At 48.2% G+C, this 13491-nt stretch overlaps 1 protein-coding gene across 4 annotated transcripts in view; it reads left to right on the top strand.

Moving 5' to 3' along the window:
* The window catches only part of Igf2bp1 (insulin like growth factor 2 mRNA binding protein 1), a 282681-nt gene that overhangs the window by 18540 nt on the left and 250650 nt on the right, over positions 1-13491 (top strand). For 3 of the 4 annotated variants that reach the window (XM_050157092.1, XM_050157091.1, XM_050157090.1), the window contains exons 3-4: positions 9588-9636; positions 10023-10074. In XM_050157092.1, the coding sequence (XP_050013049.1) occupies positions 9588-9636; positions 10023-10074 (101 nt within the window). Of the gene's footprint in view, positions 1-9425; positions 9485-9587; positions 9637-10022; positions 10075-13491 lie in introns of those variants that run through there. The other variant, XM_050157093.1, reaches the window with a different exon arrangement.

The following is a 13491-nucleotide window of genomic DNA, read 5'->3' as shown; positions in this document are numbered from 1 at the left end:
GGGGCAGATTTAAGACAAGGTCTCATGTAATCTAGGCTGACCTCAAACTCCTTGTCCTCTGGTGGGGATTCTAGGTTTGAGCCTCCACACAGCTCTTAATCAGAAGATTTTTTTTTTTTTTGACCAAATAAATCAGAAGATTGTTGCTGGGCAGTGGTGGTGCACACTTTTAATCCCAGCATTTAGGAGGCAGAGGCAGGGGCTAGACTGGTCTATATAGTGAGTTCCAGGATAGCCAGGCCTATTGTGAGAAACCTTGTCTCGTCCCCCCTTGCCCCCCATGCATTCTGTCCTTGTTGTGTACCCATATCCAGTACCCCTCCAGGGGATCAACCACCCTCTTCTGGAGTCTGAGGACACACACACACACGTGGTTAAAAATAAATATATCGTAACAGTAACAAAAGTTATATATTCTATAAACCTTAGGAGTAAAATCAACATTCTGTTGCTCCTGGTCATTTTGTTGGTCCTGGGAGGCCACACAATCAGTGGCGTGCTGGAGCTGCCAAAATCACCTCTGGGATGAGAAGGGCTCTCTAGCAGCTGGACTCTGTCCAGAAATGTGAAGGAAAGTTGTGGAAGCGNTCTCTCTCTCTCTCTCTCTCTCTCTCTCTCTCTCTCTCTCTCTCTCTCTCCCTCCCCCTCCCCATTAGCACCACCGCCCCCTAGTTTGTACCTTCCCTTCTATGCCTGCTCTGTTTTGTGACGGAAGAACCACCGGTGACTACCCTTTCCCCCTGTAACAGATCTCTGACAGCCACCCAGCCGTATTAAAGGGTAGTTAGCTGTTCTGCAAATTAAATCTGGTACCCAAATTAGAGCCGCATGCAGTAAAAGCCAGTTGGCAAGCAACTTAGCCATACAGAATATGGGCATTTTTCCTGCTCTTACCGCCGGACTCTAATGGCTTCTGCTATGCTAACACTTCCCTTTGAACAAACAGCACAGACCAGCCTGGAGAGCTGAGTTCTAGTCCTGCCCCAAGTTGGCTAGTTCTGTCCCTCTCTGAACCTTGATTTCTGTGTCTGAAATGAGGGGGACAGCTCCAAAATATGAACCTGATTTTCCTTAACCAGAACATTTTGGTAACAAGCAGTGTGCAAGTAGCATGTCCCGGAAGAAGCCCAGTGATTCCCTCAACCCCCAACTTGGCAATAAACACAGGTAAAGACCTCTCCAGAGGAGAGGACGTCAGGCTTAGGGCTTAGATAAGGAGCGTCCTGCAGAGGGCTTTTCCTTCCCACGGTACACGGGCAGAGTGCGCCGGAGATATTTAAAGCTCAAAGGCTTTTGCTGCTGAGCTTTATGACCTGAGTTTGAACCCCAGGACCCACATCCTGAAAGGAGCGAACCAAACCTATTTGAACATGTTTACCGACTTCCAAACGCATGTTGTGGCATGTGCTCCCCATACCCCATACACACACAAAACAAATGAAAATTAAAGTCTTCCGAAGGCAGTGTGCATTATATTCCTGATGCCTGGGACGTCTTGCTGTGTGTGCACACACCTTTCCTGTGGCCGTGGCAGTGGCTTATCCTTGCTTGGTTCCAAACTTCTCCTTTGGTCACCTTTTCGTCCTGAGTCCTAACCCGCAGCTAGTTACTCAATAGAGTGCCTGCTGGCCTCCTGACCTGTCTGGCTGCCCTGCCTCTGGATCATCCTGGCATGAAGCCCTGGGCATGGAGCCAGTTCCTCATCCCCTCCCAGCACCGCCCCTTTCCCCGGCTGCTGCCCTGTCTGGAGCGTGCCAGGCCGGCCCCCTTCAGAAGTTTTCTGGACTCCTCCCTACTCCAGCCCGTTTTGGTACCTAGCTCTCCGTTTTTTATGTTGGTAAAAGGGGTGGGAAGGAAGTATTGATAGTCTTGGAGTGATCTGGAAGACCATGGCCATTTTGGAAGAACCAATGGTGCGCTCTGTTCCTTAGCTGGAAAGGGTCCAGCTTTAGGAAAGGTGCTTCGGCTCCCCGGTCAGTCACTTGGGGTCCTTTTGTTTAGAAAGAAAAAGAAAAAAACACCAGCAGAATTACCTGCCTAGCAGACAGCCCGGCACCACTCCCCTGCCGGCCTTATTTCTTGCTCCCTTCTTTCCACACCAAGCTGGCCTGGTCACCGCTAGACTGGAAACTTTGGGAGCACAGCCATTTCTTCATCCCAGTCTGCTCGGCACAGCGGGACAGTGTCCAGCCCCATGGAGTAACAGTCTTACTGTTACTGTTACTTCAAAGTAACAGTCTTACTGTTACTGTTACTTCAAAGTAACAGTCTTTGAAGCCAAAGCCACAAGAGGAACTAAAAAAACAAAAACCATCCTTGTGTATGCACACATGGAAGTTTAGGATTACAGCCTCCACATTAAAGAAAGGTTGGGTGAGTGGGTGGTGGCACGCGCCTGTGATTCTGTAATTCCTGCACTCGGGGACTCCATCTGGATTGCTGTGTAATCAATATTAAGAATTACATATCTATGTACACAGTATTTTGTTCCCTTTTCTTTTTGAAAGGACTTGAATAAGTAGCCCAGGCTGACCTGGAATTTAAGTCACTGCCACAGCTTCCCCAGTGCTGGGATTACAGGTTTGCACCAGTTTATTAAATTGGTTTTTGTGGGGGGGGGGCAGATTTAAGACAAGGTCTCATGTAATCTAGGCTGACCTCAAACTCCTTGTCCTCTGGTGGGGATTCTAGGTTTGAGCCTCCACACAGCTCTTAATCAGAAGATTTTTTTTTTTTTTGACCAAATAAATCAGAAGATTGTTGCTGGGCAGTGGTGGTGCACACTTTTAATCCCAGCATTTAGGAGGCAGAGGCAGGGGCTAGACTGGTCTATATAGTGAGTTCCAGGATAGCCAGGCCTATTGTGAGAAACCTTGTCTCGTCCCCCCTTGCCCCCCATGCATTCTGTCCTTGTTGTGTACCCATATCCAGTACCCCTCCAGGGGATCAACCACCCTCTTCTGGAGTCTGAGGACACACACACACACGTGGTTAAAAATAAATATATCGTAACAGTAACAAAAGTTATATATTCTATAAACCTTAGGAGTAAAATCAACATTCTGTTGCTCCTGGTCATTTTGTTGGTCCTGGGAGGCCACACAATCAGTGGCGTGCTGGAGCTGCCAAAATCACCTCTGGGATGAGAAGGGCTCTCTAGCAGCTGGACTCTGTCCAGAAATGTGAAGGAAAGTTGTGGAAGCGTGTGTGTGTGTGTGTGTGTGTGTGTGTGTGTGCGCGCGCGCGCGCGCGCGCACGTGTGGACAACTTTGGGTTCTCACATTCCACCTTGTTGGCTCTCTTGTTTTCTCTCCCTTTACTTGAGCCCAGCTGACTCGGGTTGATTCCCTTGTGTCGGGAGTGGTTGGGTTACTACAGACAGAAGCATGTGAGCTCCAACAGCCAGCTCTCTGCTGATGAGTTAGAATTTAGTACCTCCCCTGCACTGGAGCATGGTGTGTGTCTACAGATTTGAGCGTCTGTGTGGTTTCCTTTGGGTGAAGGGAGGGGGGCTAGATAGGATCTCTGTAGACCAAGGCTGGCCTGAACTCAGAAATCCACCTGCCTCTACCTCTTGAGTGTTGGGATCAAATGAATGGCTCTGTCATTTTTTAGATTTATTTTACGTTTATAAGTGTTTTGCCTGCACAAATATATGGGTCACATGCATTCCTGATGCCCACAAAGAAAGCTTCAGAGGCTTTCTGAACTGGAGTTCCGGATGACTGCCACCGGATGGCTACCCAGGTGGTATTGAAGAGCAGCCACTGCTCTAACTACTGAGCCATCTTCTTCAGCCCTGTGGCTGGCTGTTCTGCATTCCAGTTACAGCAGCAGACCAGTCACTACACTAGTCTGGCACTTCATCTATGAAATGCGTCCTGATGGAAGCCAAGGCTTCAGCATTCTGGGCAAGTCTGTCAGTGACAGCAGCTGTGTCTGATGTACGTTCCCATTGCCTGGGGCAGCGTTCTCTCACTTGGAGAGAACCTTCAGGCTTCACTGAAAGCTTGGACTTTATTTAAATGAAGCTTGGTATGTGGATGTGTGTGAGGGTCTTACCTTTGGGTTCTTGAATGGATGGGTTCAAAGTTTTCTTTGACCTGTGTAGTTTTTTATGCCAGGGTTTCTCTGTAGCTTTGGAGCCTGTCCTGGAACTAGCTCTCATAGACCAGGCTGGCCTTGAACTCACAGTGATCTGCTGCCTCTGCCTCCCGAGTGCTGGGGTTAAAGGTGTGCCCCACCTCCTGGCCATACCTGTGTAATGTTCTTACGTCACATTTCTGGAAAAAAAGAAAAGCTAATAACCAGCTCCTCAGATTATTAATGCACAGAAAATACCTTTACTTAAGAAAACTGCCTATAAGTAGGCAGGCTGATCCCAATCTGGGGGCACAAGATACTTGTGGCTGACCAATCCTACTGCTACCTCCCCCCTGCCAGATGTGAGAAGTGGTCCCCAGAGAGCTGAAGGTTGAGGGGAGACCCCAGGTGAAAGCAGAGCTTGATTTTTGACGTGGGGTGGGTGTGAGATCTGGTTTAATCCTGGTTTTGAAGGAGATGGAACTGGGGCCTCTGCAGTCTGGGATTCAGAGAAACGCTGCTGCTGCTGCCACCGTCCCCTCCTCCATCCACTTCTGCCTTGGCTTAAGGGAACTCCTTAATCCTAGGGAGGACAAGCCATTGACTTGATTGCAGGGGGTGCCTTCCACTCTGGGTATGGGGGTGAAAGGGACACTTTTGCCGGGAATAAGAACTTCATCACTGGGGCTAGGGAGATGGTTCAGTAGTTAAGAACACTGACTGTTTATCCAGAGGACTCAGGTTCAGTTCCCAGCGTCCCCATGGCTGCTTACAGCCAATTCCAAGGTAAGCCCCCCCCCACATACATACCGCTAGGCTCATACACATAAACGGACTCTACAGTGCATATATGATTAATAACAAGCATAGTATAGTGGCTCGGGACTGTAAGTGAGGCTGAGGCAGGGTGATTGCTCTAAATTGGAGTCCAGTTAGAGTTAAGATTCACATGAGGAGGGATAGATAAGACTGGGTATAACTCAGTGGAGTGCTTGCCTAGAATCCATAAAGCAGGCAAGCAAATCTCTGGACTTGAGGACAGCCTAAAGTCTTACCAAGTGAGTTCCAGGACAGCCAGGGCTGCACAGAGAAACCCTGTCTCAAAATCAGAAAACCCAAACAAGCCGGGCGGTGGTGGTGCACGCCTTTAATCCCAGTACAGAGAGACAGGTGGATCTCTGAGTTCGAGGCCAGCCTGGTCTACAAGAGCTAGTTCCAGGACAGGCTCCAAAGCCACAGAGAAACCCTGTCTCGAAAAACCGAAAAAAAAAAAAAAAAAAAAAAAAAAAAAGAAAACACAAACAAGCAACAACAACAAAACCCACAGGAAATAGGATGGTTATGAAATGTGGACAAGATTTTCCTTAAACCTCTTTAATCTCAGGTTCTGGGTTAGACAAGCCACCAATAGCCTGTGCAGTGGGGGATCCTATAGACGGGTCTTGCGGGCACATAAGTCTTAGCACTCCCCACCCCGAGTGTGTGGACTGTGGATGTCCTGGCACATTCTGGCTGAAGCTTGAGTCTCCCTGACCTGCTCCCCTGCTGGTCCTCACATCCCCAGGATGGCTTGTCAGCGCGCTACAGATGAATTTTCCTAATTTCCACATGCCCATTGAGCTGCCCTCCAGTGCTGGATCCCCGACTCTGTCAGAGCAGGCAGAGGACATGAAAGCCACCGGCTGGTGGTGCCTAAGAAGCGGCCTTTTTTTTTTTTTTTTTTTTTTTGGGTGTAGCCATTGCCTTTAATGGCCAATGCTGGCAGTTCCTACTCTTGGGGCAGTTACTGAGTTTCTCCTAGATCTCCTTGCTGGAATGGGGCTTGGCCCTCCAGATGTGTGTGGTGCCTTTTTACCTGTGGGGCATAAAAATTGCTCCACCTGGTCTGTTGGAGCAGGGTTGTTTAGGCAAGCAGTGGTGGAGGAGTCAGTGGGGCTCATAGATAGTCGCCATTTTATAAGATTTTTTTCCCTCATTATTGTGAATGAACTTAAATACTGTCTCTCCCACGCTTGTCCACCCTGCCTTCTGGTCTCTCAAGTACTAACAAGAGCTTTACTGGAGTTAGTTTCTGCCAGGAGAAACCAATGTGAAGTGAAGTGGGAATTGGTTGTGCTCATAACCCGATGGATACATCAGGAAGGAGCTTCTTCTAGGCCACTGGTTCTCAATTTTCCTAGCGCTGTGACCCTTTAATACGGTTCCTCATGTTGTGGTGACCCCAACCTCAAAATTATTTTTCTTGCTACTTCAGAACTGTAATTTTGCTACTGTTAAAGCTGCTAGGCAACCCCTATGAAAAGGGTTGTTAGATCCACCAAAGTGGTCTCCACTCACAGGTTACTCAGCACACCAGCCTAAACCAGCCAGCTCGGCCTCCCCTCTTTGGGAAATAATGAGTTATACAGGGGGGTTGTAATGTCAGCACGGGAATTCAGGTTACAGGTCTCAGCATTGTCCTGTGCGGTTTGGGCCTGAAAGGAATCAGATAGCCCCACACTCAGAGGAAAACCAGACTTAGAAGACAAAGGTCCTTGGATGCCTCAGCTCTTCCAGGCCATCCCCTCCTGTTTTAATCAGGGCTGGGGGCTTTGCTGAAAAGGAAGCCTAGGAGAAGCCTACAGTGGGTTCTCAGGGTGGGGTGTGTGCCCTAGGGGGGTGAGGGAAGGCTGCTGGGATGTCTTTCTTTCATTGGTTGGGTGGCCCTGCCCTCCCCCCTCCTGGAACATTCCAGACATTCCAGCCGATCTGCCTGCCATTGCTTTCTGGATGTGGACTAGCATCCTTGCAGAGATGTGATTTCTCTGCTACCACCTCTCCTTTCCTGAATAGAAAGCTCTGAAGCAGTTTGAAGAGGGAAGTTTTGGCCTTGAACTTGGAGTGCACTAATGGGCTGTTTCCAGACTAGGCTCTTGTACTACGGTTTGCTTTCTGCCTTATTACTTGGACTGTTAGCACTTATCCTATGCTCTCCATCCAAAAGGATTTGCTGGAAGGAGGTGCCCTGGGCTGGACCATTCCGCCTTTAGACCAAGGCAGTGTTCATTTCTTTTCCCAGATTCTTCACCAAGTCAGTGCGTCTTTTTGGTCATCATGTGTTTTGTGAAAATCCCGTAGGGATATCTACAACTTCATTTTGGCCAGTCCTTGGACCTGGTTCCTGATGGGATGAAGTCTAAGGACTCAGAAATTAGTTTGATGACTCTGTGTGTGTGTGTGTTTGGGTGCTGGGATCACAGGCATTGGCGCCATGCTTACCATTCTGTGCCGAAACTTGAATTCAGGGCTTGTGCTTACTGGGGAGTACTGTCCCCGCTGAGTTATATCTGTTTGTCTTTCCTCTCCGTCTTTTGGTTTTTTGAGACAGGGTTTTTTTCTTTTTGTATGTGTGTAACCTTAGCTGTCCTGGACCTCATTATGCAGACCAGGCTGGCCTCAAACTCAGAGATCCGCCTGCCTTGCTGGATTAAAGGCATTCACCACCACTGCCCAGCTCATTTAACTATTTCATCCCAGAATGTCCTTGCTGTGGCTCATATATAAATACTTGTCATTGGCAGAATTTCAGACTAGAAGGGGTAACAGAGACCCTCTATTTTATTTCCCTGAGACTAGACTCTGCCTTCGTAAAGATACTGGCCTGGGACAGCCAAGGCCAATGCATCCAGTTAGGACATAGCATTCGTATTCTCTGCCTCCCCCTCCCCAAACTGGATAGTAGCTCATCTGGTAGGTCACTGAGGCCTGCCATCAAGTGACTTAAATCTTTATTTTATATTAGCGTGCATAACTGTTTTGCCTGCATGTATATGCAGTGCCCATGGAGACCAAAAGAGGGCCTCTGATTCCCCTCCAGTTACAGGGGCTCTGACACGTCCTATGTGTGCTGGCACTTAAACCCTGCTCTTCTAGAAAAGCATTTAGCTGTTAGCTGCCAAGCCGCCTATCCAACCCCTAAACTTTGTCTTTGAACTAAGGGCTTGTGCAGGATCAAAGATACACAGATATAAATGAAAATTGACTAACACATCAAGTCAATTGAAATGTTTTAAACTCCCGGATTAAGGTATTGATTTGGGTGGCCAGCAGTTGCTCTGGGAGTTAGCCCTGAACCTGAAAGTGATCCTCACGGGAAATATTTCCTTTTCAGAGCGCTTTGAAAGCTGGGATGGAGTAAGAATAGTGTAGTGACCGGGCAGAGAAGGTGTGGTTTCTGGCTTGTGTTGATCACTCTGGAGACTTCTCCGCTCCTAGATAGATCTATTGTTACAGTTTAAGGACTTATTCCAACTCCTTACAAATATTATCTAATGCCACCTCCCACCTGTGAATAGGTATTATCCCTGTTGTACAAAAGGGGAGACTGGGCCTCAAAGAAGTTAAGTAATCTTCTAAAGATCCGTGCTAATAAGTGGTTTAGATCCCTCATTGTGCCAAGGGCTTACCCACTGTACTATTATCTTCTGTAATTGTTGGCATATATTGTTTCCCCTAATCCGGGGTGAGCACCTGGGCCAGGCATTCCACCTTCTTTTCATCCCACAACCCCAACCTCAGGAGCAAAGTAGAGCTTGAGGGAGTTGCCAGTGAAAGACTGTTGAATTAGTTAGTCTTACTTGTCTTGAGATTTGTTTATTATTTTACTATGTATGTGTGGGTATGTTCTTGTGAGTCGGGTGCCTGAGGTGGCCGAGGCGTTGGATTTCCTGGAGCTAGAGTGCCAAGCAGTCGTTGGCTGCCTCACATGCACATTAGGGATCAAACTCGGGTCCTGTAAGAGTTCCCGCACCATTTCTCCAGCCCCGTGACTTTGCCGTAGTGCTGGACACTACATGGGAAAGCTAAGCTATAGCAAACGCCAAAACCTCATGTGGTCCTTTGCTGAGAGCATCTGGTTCCGCGTTCCTCCCCATGATCCTACTAGTAGTTGGGCTGTAAAATGAGGCTTCCCTGCTCTAAAGTCTGCGTTCCTATTGGGTTGCTATTCTTTTTGGTTTGGTTTGGTTTACCTGAGTTGGGGTTTCACTGTATACTTTGGCTATCATCGAATTTTTTATGAAGATCATGCTGGCCTCGATCTCAGAGAGCTACCTACCTGCCTCTGCCTCCCAAGTGCTGGGATTAAAGGCGTGAACCACCACCACTTGGCTTCAATTGCTTCCCAGCCCTCCACTCCTGCCTTGGTTTCTCTGTGTATCTCTGCCTGTTCTGGAACTCACTCTGTAGATCAGGCTGGCCTCACACTCACGGAGATCCACCTGCCTCTGCCTCCCTGAGTGTTGGAATTAAAGGCATGTGCCACCACCACCGCCTGGCTTTCGGTCACTATTTTAAGGGCTGGGGAATCTAACCTGAGTTCAGTCCCTGGCCCTGTGGAGGAAGCCACCGTTCTACGATTTTGGTAAGATAGCAAGCTGGGACAAGAGTTAGTTAGAGACTGCCAAGTCATGGGGGCCTAAATCATCTGGAATTTTCCTAATTTTTTTTTTTCCCTTTCATTTCAGGAGTCGGAAAATTCAGATCCGAAATATTCCACCTCAGCTCCGATGGGAAGTAAGTGTTTGTGGAAGTGCCCAGTGGGGTGGAGTGCAGAGACTGGTGTCCTGCTGAGTTGGTGGACGCAACTAGAGAAGTCTCCCTTGGGTATTGGGTGGGGTCTCATTTGTGCTCAAACTCTGGGCAAGAGGCATTAAGGAGGTAGAAATGTTCTCCTGAGTTTTAGAATCCTGATGGCAAAAGTCTGATTCTGCTTTACAAAGTCCCTTAGCCCAGAGCCAGGGATATTCTTGCAAACACTAGGGTTGTTATCGGCAGGAGTCTAAGGTGTTGGAACCTTAGGCGAAATGTGATCCAAATGTCTAGTTCCTGCTGTTGTCCCAGAGCTTTAGGGCAAGGGGTGTCCGGGCCCTGGGATACTCAGCCTTCTTCTACTTCTCCAGGTGCTGGACAGCCTGCTGGCCCAGTACGGTACGGTGGAGAACTGTGAACAAGGTAAAACTGGGTCAAGGGATGAGGGAGTATGCAAGGACTTGGATTGCTTCAGCATCAAGCTGTTCTGTGATCAGATCCACTGGGAAGATCCAGACAGAGTGGATGTACGGGAGATATCCAGCTCCAGCACGTTCCCTGCTGTGTGCGGAACCATGGGACTGGACTGCTGTGTGTTAGGCAGTCTGGACTCCTCTCTTGCTGGCCTTGAATTCAGATCTGCCCGCTTCTGCTCAGTGTGGGATTAAAGATGTGGACCACCACACCTGACTTTATCACCCTTTGTTAAGGAGTCTAAGTCCCAGGCTAACAGGAATCACAGTATTTCAATAGAAGTTTAAGAACAGGAATTTGTAGGGGCTGGGTGCACTTAGTCCCAGCTATTGAGAGGCAGGGGCAGGAGAATCTCTGGGTTTGAGGCCTGTTTGGCCTAATCAAGCTCCTGGATTAGGTGGAGAGCCCTTGTTTTCTTTTTCCTTCCTTCCTTCCTTCCTTCCTTCCTTCCTTCCTTCCTTCCTTCCTTCCTTCCTCCCTCCCTCCCTCCCTCCCTCCCTCCCTCCCTCCCTTTCCTAGAACTAACTCTGTTGTCCAGTCTGGTCTTGAACTCAGATCCACCCGCCTCTGCCTCCCAAATGCTGGGATTAAAGGCATATGCCACCACGCCTGACTTACCTGGGGGGAAAAAAAATTCCTGGGTGTGGTAGTATACACTTTTAATCCCTGCTGGATCCAAAACTTTCCTGAGTGTAGCCTGGTTTACAGAATGAGATCCAAGACAACTAGAGCTACACAGAGAGGCTCTGTCTTGGCAAAGCAGCATAAAATAAAAGGAGCTTGGACAGGGAGTTGGGGAGAGTGCTGGAGAGATGGTTAAATGACTGGCTGACTGGCTGCCGTTCTGGAGGACCCAGCTTTGATTTCCAGCACCCAAAGGCAGCCCATAGCAATCTAATTCCACTTCCAGAGGAACTGAAAAGTTGGTTGAAAAGTCCTCACATCAACTGGGCAGTGGTGGCTGGTGGCGCACAACCTTAATCCCAGCACCCGGGAAGCAGAAGCAGAGCAAGTTCCAAGACAGCTATGGCTATCCAGAGAAACCAAAAAAAAAAAAAAAAAACTCTGACCCTTACCCCCCAAAACAAACAGGGTTTATTCACTAATAGTTTGTGTAGGCAAAATCTTTTGACAGATGTGCCCACAGAAAGAAGAATAATAGGAATTCTAGGCCATACAATTAGCCATGATTTTGAGAGTCCTCTGTTTCTAGGCGTGTAACCTCTTGCAGAGAAAATGGGCTTGTGATGTTTGGTTGCACATAGGGTTGTGTTAGACACGTAAGAGTATCGCATGTTAATGGATGCCGTGTGATACGTGTGTAGCATGTTCTGCTTAAATCACTGAAGCATGAGTCTCCTCACTTTGTCATTTCTTTGAGAAGATGCAGAATCTTGCAGCTCACTGAAATACACGATGCAGTGTGGTCTGTGGCCGTCACACCACGCAGAGAAGCATCCTGGACTGTGTCTCCTGTCCATCAGTCAGCCCCTCCCCAGGCCTCCCTTCCCTGTTACTCCCCCACCTTCTATTCTCGAGTTCAATGGGATCACGTTTCCTCCTCCCAGTATTTTTATCTTTCCCATTTCCCCTCCTTTTCTTCTCCTCCTTCCCTCCCGTGTCCCTTCCATTCTCCCCATCTGCCTTCACATTCCTGAGAGTGTGCGGTGACTTGTCCTTTAGAACCTGGCTTGTTTAATTTAATCTAGTCACAGGTGACAGGATTTGAGGTTTTTATGACTAAATAATATCCAGTCTGTGGAGTTATGGTGCGTGAGCGGTGCCCCCTGTGGCCGCTTTAGGTCGGTGCATTTCTTTCTTGCGACTAGTGCTGCAGCCCACTTTTGGAGATCTTTAAGGAGCAGCGATTGCTCTGTCTGGGGTATAAATATTCATTTCTAAATTCTCTGTGGGAAGGGACAAGGTGTGTGTGCTGACAGATGATCACAGGAGTGGCCTGCTCAGCAGTGAAGTGCCGTTTTCTCTGCTCTAATCCTCTGACTTGTCTAATGGCAGAACGTAGTGGGATTTGCTGAGAGCTATTGCCCAGTTCTGCTTCCAACTGAACTCCTGAGTTAGACACACCTGGGGGCCACACTGAGCAGGCAGCCAGCTGCCACTGAAAGGAATAGGCTCCTTCAGGTTGACACCTTAATCTGTCCCTGGAACCCACATGACGGATAGAGAGAGCTGACTCCCTCTGACCTCCACATCTGAACACACACGCACGCATGCATGCACTAATTTAAAATAGTTAAAAGGATCCCACAGATCTGCTCAAGGCTCTCACCAGCCCAAGCTGGCCTTAGACACGATTCTGCTTAGGGATTGCAGGTCTACACCACCCACACATAGCTCAAATGTATGGTTTCTTTTTAAGGCAGAGCCTTGTTATGTAGTCTTGGCTGGCCTCACGCTCACTTCTGGCCACGGCTGCCCAGGAGATCCGGCCACCCTTATCTTCTCAGTTTGCTGCGATTACTAGTGCGTCCTGCTGCACTAGCTTTAAATGTCAGCTACTGGTTTATTTGAGAAAGACTGTCTCTCTGTAGCCCAGGCTGGCCTATTTTACAGTGTAGCAAAGGCTGGTCTTGAATCATAACAGTATTCCTGCCTCAGCCTTCTGAGTGCTGGAATTGCAGGCGTGCATGGCCATGCTCAGCTTCAGTTGTCAATTTTTTAAATTTTTTAAAAGTTTTATTTACTTATTTTAGTTTATCTGAGACAGGATCACACTATGTAGCTTTGGCTGGCCTGGAACTTGCATGTAGACCAGACTGGACTTGAAAACATAGATATACCTGCCTCTGCCTCCTGGAGCCAGGAGGCAATGAGCTGGAACTGAAGCTCTAAGAGGGGAGCAAGAGCTCTTAACTGCTCGGGTCTCCTTATCAGATAAGAGCCCCTTATTTTTCTTTTTTGCATTTATTGTGCTTGTGTGTGTGCATATACTATACATGGCATGGGGCTGGAGAGATGGCTCAGAGGTTAAGAGCATTGCCTGCTTTTCCAAAGGTCCTGAGTTCAATTCCCAGCAACTACATAGTGGCTCACAACCATCTGTAATGGGGTCTGGTGCCCTCTCCTGGCCTTCAGGCATACACACAGACAGAATATTGTGTACATGATAGATAAATGAATAAATATTTAAAAAATTATACATGGCATGGCACCTTGTGGAGGTCAGATGACAACTTGGGGCCCAGAGATGGGACTCAGGTTCTCACCCTTGGCAGCGGGTGCCTGTTTTTGTTCCACTGACCATCTCGGCAGTTCCTTGTTTTTATTTACATTTATTTTTGACTTTATGTGTCTGGGTGTTTTGCCTCCATCTGTGTATCTGCACTACGTGTGTGCAGTGTCTGA

This window comes from Alexandromys fortis, unplaced genomic scaffold (genome assembly GCF_014885135.2).
Source record: "Alexandromys fortis isolate MF-2015 unplaced genomic scaffold, M_Fortis_MF-2015_v1.1 scaffold_31, whole genome shotgun sequence".
Classification (NCBI taxonomy): Eukaryota; Metazoa; Chordata; class Mammalia; order Rodentia; family Cricetidae; genus Alexandromys; species Alexandromys fortis.
This window is presented reverse-complemented; position numbering and strand designations above follow the sequence as displayed.